The sequence below is a fragment of the Otolemur garnettii genome, unplaced genomic scaffold (assembly GCF_000181295.1).
Source record: "Otolemur garnettii isolate 467f Iridium unplaced genomic scaffold, OtoGar3 scaffold00115, whole genome shotgun sequence".
NCBI lineage: Eukaryota > Metazoa > Chordata > Mammalia > Primates > Galagidae > Otolemur > Otolemur garnettii.
In genome coordinates, this window is record NW_003852510.1 from 1,195,588 (window position 1) to 1,197,813 (window position 2,226).

A 2,226-nucleotide genomic window follows, 5' to 3' on the forward strand; every position below is an offset into this window, starting at 1 on the left:
GGCGCCGAGCCACAAAGACATTTTATTAATGTCTCATCTAGAAAGACGTAGTGCTAGGTAACTAAAGTTGTCTCAGAAATTGGAATGTCTCCTCACAAATTCAGTATGCACCTCAGAAGCCTCTAGAATTCTAGAATTGACATGTTTCATTATTAATTCCCAGTAATCTACAAATCTTGCTAAAATAATTGCCCCATAGCTACAAGAATCACAGCACACATATAAACCACACCTCTGCCGCAAGGCCAGGTATCGTAGGTCTAGGCATCCTCTAACAACAAGGCCATAATCCTGAAGAAGCTTGCTGGCATCCTCTGAACATCCCACTCCGACTTTCAAGATGGTGCCATCTGCTAAAACATCCAATAACGTTCTTGGTAGTGTTTTTCCTCCACAGATCAGCTTGGGCAAGCGAACCAAGACACAGAGGCCACTTGGGGAGGCCATCTGTAGAAGTGACAGAGGATTGGCTTTCCCTTCCAGATTCACCTGCAACAGAGGAAGACAGGGCTAGTGTTCACACTCTATTCTAGCACAGCAGCCATCACAACATAAACCTAAGACAAAAATATCTATGAGGTACATCCTTAACTTCCCAAAGGAAATATCTAAACAGATTTTGGTTCAAACTATGGATGAGCCTATACTAACAAATGCAACAGACTTCGTGAAGCAGCAACCTAAACAAAGGTTACCGAGGGTGCAAACACCAGGGCCTGAAATATGAGCAGTCCATAAATAGTGACCAGCTGACAAAGAGGAGCTCTGGAACACATGTTGGCAGAGGCATCTGAAACATGTTGGTTGTAAAAGGTGAAGGAAAAGGGCTAAGAAGTAGAGTGCCAAATGATAAACATACTCTTCATTGTCTAGACTCTCTGCAGTAGTTCTCAACCTTCCTAATGCCGCGGCCCTTTAATACAGTTCCTCATGTTGTGGTGACCCCCAACCATAAAATTATTTTCGTTGCTATTTCATGAAGTAGCACATGTTGTGGGTCACCGTAGCACAGGTGGGAGCTACCGTGCCTGGCTTTTTTTTTTTTTTTAAGACAGGATCATGGGCAGTGCCTGTGGCTCAGTGGGTAGGGCACCAGGCCCCATACAGTGAGGGTGGCGGGTTCGAACCTGGCCCCAGCCAGCTAAAACAGCAGTGACAACTGCAACAAAAAATAGCCAGATGTTGTGGTGGATACCTGTAGTCCCAGCTACTTAGGAGGCTGAGGCAAGAGAATCGCTTAAGCCCAAGAGATGGAGGTTGCTGTGAGCTATGACGCCACTGCACTCTCCTGAAGGCAACGAAGTGAGACTCTGTCTCCCCAAAAAAAAAAGACAGGGTCTTGCTCTGTCACCCAGGCTGAAGTACACTGGTGTGATAATACCTCACTGTAACCTCTAACTCCTGGGGTCAAGTAATCCTCCTGCCTCAGCTTCCCAAAGTGCTAGGATTTATAGGCATGAGCCACTATACCCAGCTTAAAATCCAATTTTTTCTCATGGCTGGGAAGAATCAACATTGTTAAAATGTCCATATTACCCAAAGCAATATATAATTTTAATGCAATCCCTATTAAAGCCCCACTGTCATATTTTAAAGATCTTGAAAAAATAATACTTAATATTATATGGAATCAGAAAAAACCTCAAATAGCCAAGACATTACTCAGGAATAAAAACAAAGTAGGAGGAATCATGCAACCAGACCTCAGATTATACTATAAATCGATATTGATTAAAACAACATGGTACTGGCACAAAAATAGAGAGGTAGATGTATGGAACAGAATAGAGAGCCAACAGATGAATCCAGCTACTTACCATTACCTGATCTTTGAGAAGCCAATTAAAAACACTGAGTGGGGTAAAGATTCCCTATTTAACAAATGGTGCTGGGCGAACTGGCTGGCAACCTGCAGAAGACTGAAACTGGACCCACACTTTTCACCATTAACTAAGATAGACTCTCACTGGATTAAAGATTTAAACTTAAAACATGAAACCATAAAAATACTAGAAGAAAGTGTAGGGAAAACACTTGAAAAAATTGGCCTGGGCGAAAATTTTATGAGGAAGACCTCCTGGGCAATTGAAGCAACATCAAAAATACACTATTGGGGCTTGGTGCCTGTGGCTCAAGCGGCTAAGGCGCCAGCCACATACACTTAAGGTGGCGAGTTCAAATCCAGCCTGGACCCGCCAAACAACAATAATGGCTGCAACCAAAAAA

General features: G+C 43.1%; 1 protein-coding gene across 1 annotated transcript in view; it reads right to left on the reverse strand.

Annotated features, from left to right (window-relative positions):
* EXD2 (exonuclease 3'-5' domain containing 2) overlaps positions 1-2,226 on the reverse strand; it is a 59,999-nt gene that overhangs the window by 25,729 nt on the left and 32,044 nt on the right. The window contains exon 3 of the mRNA XM_003797366.1: positions 233-489. Within this exon, the coding sequence (XP_003797414.1) occupies positions 233-489 (257 nt within the window). The remainder of the gene's footprint in view (positions 1-232; positions 490-2,226) is intronic.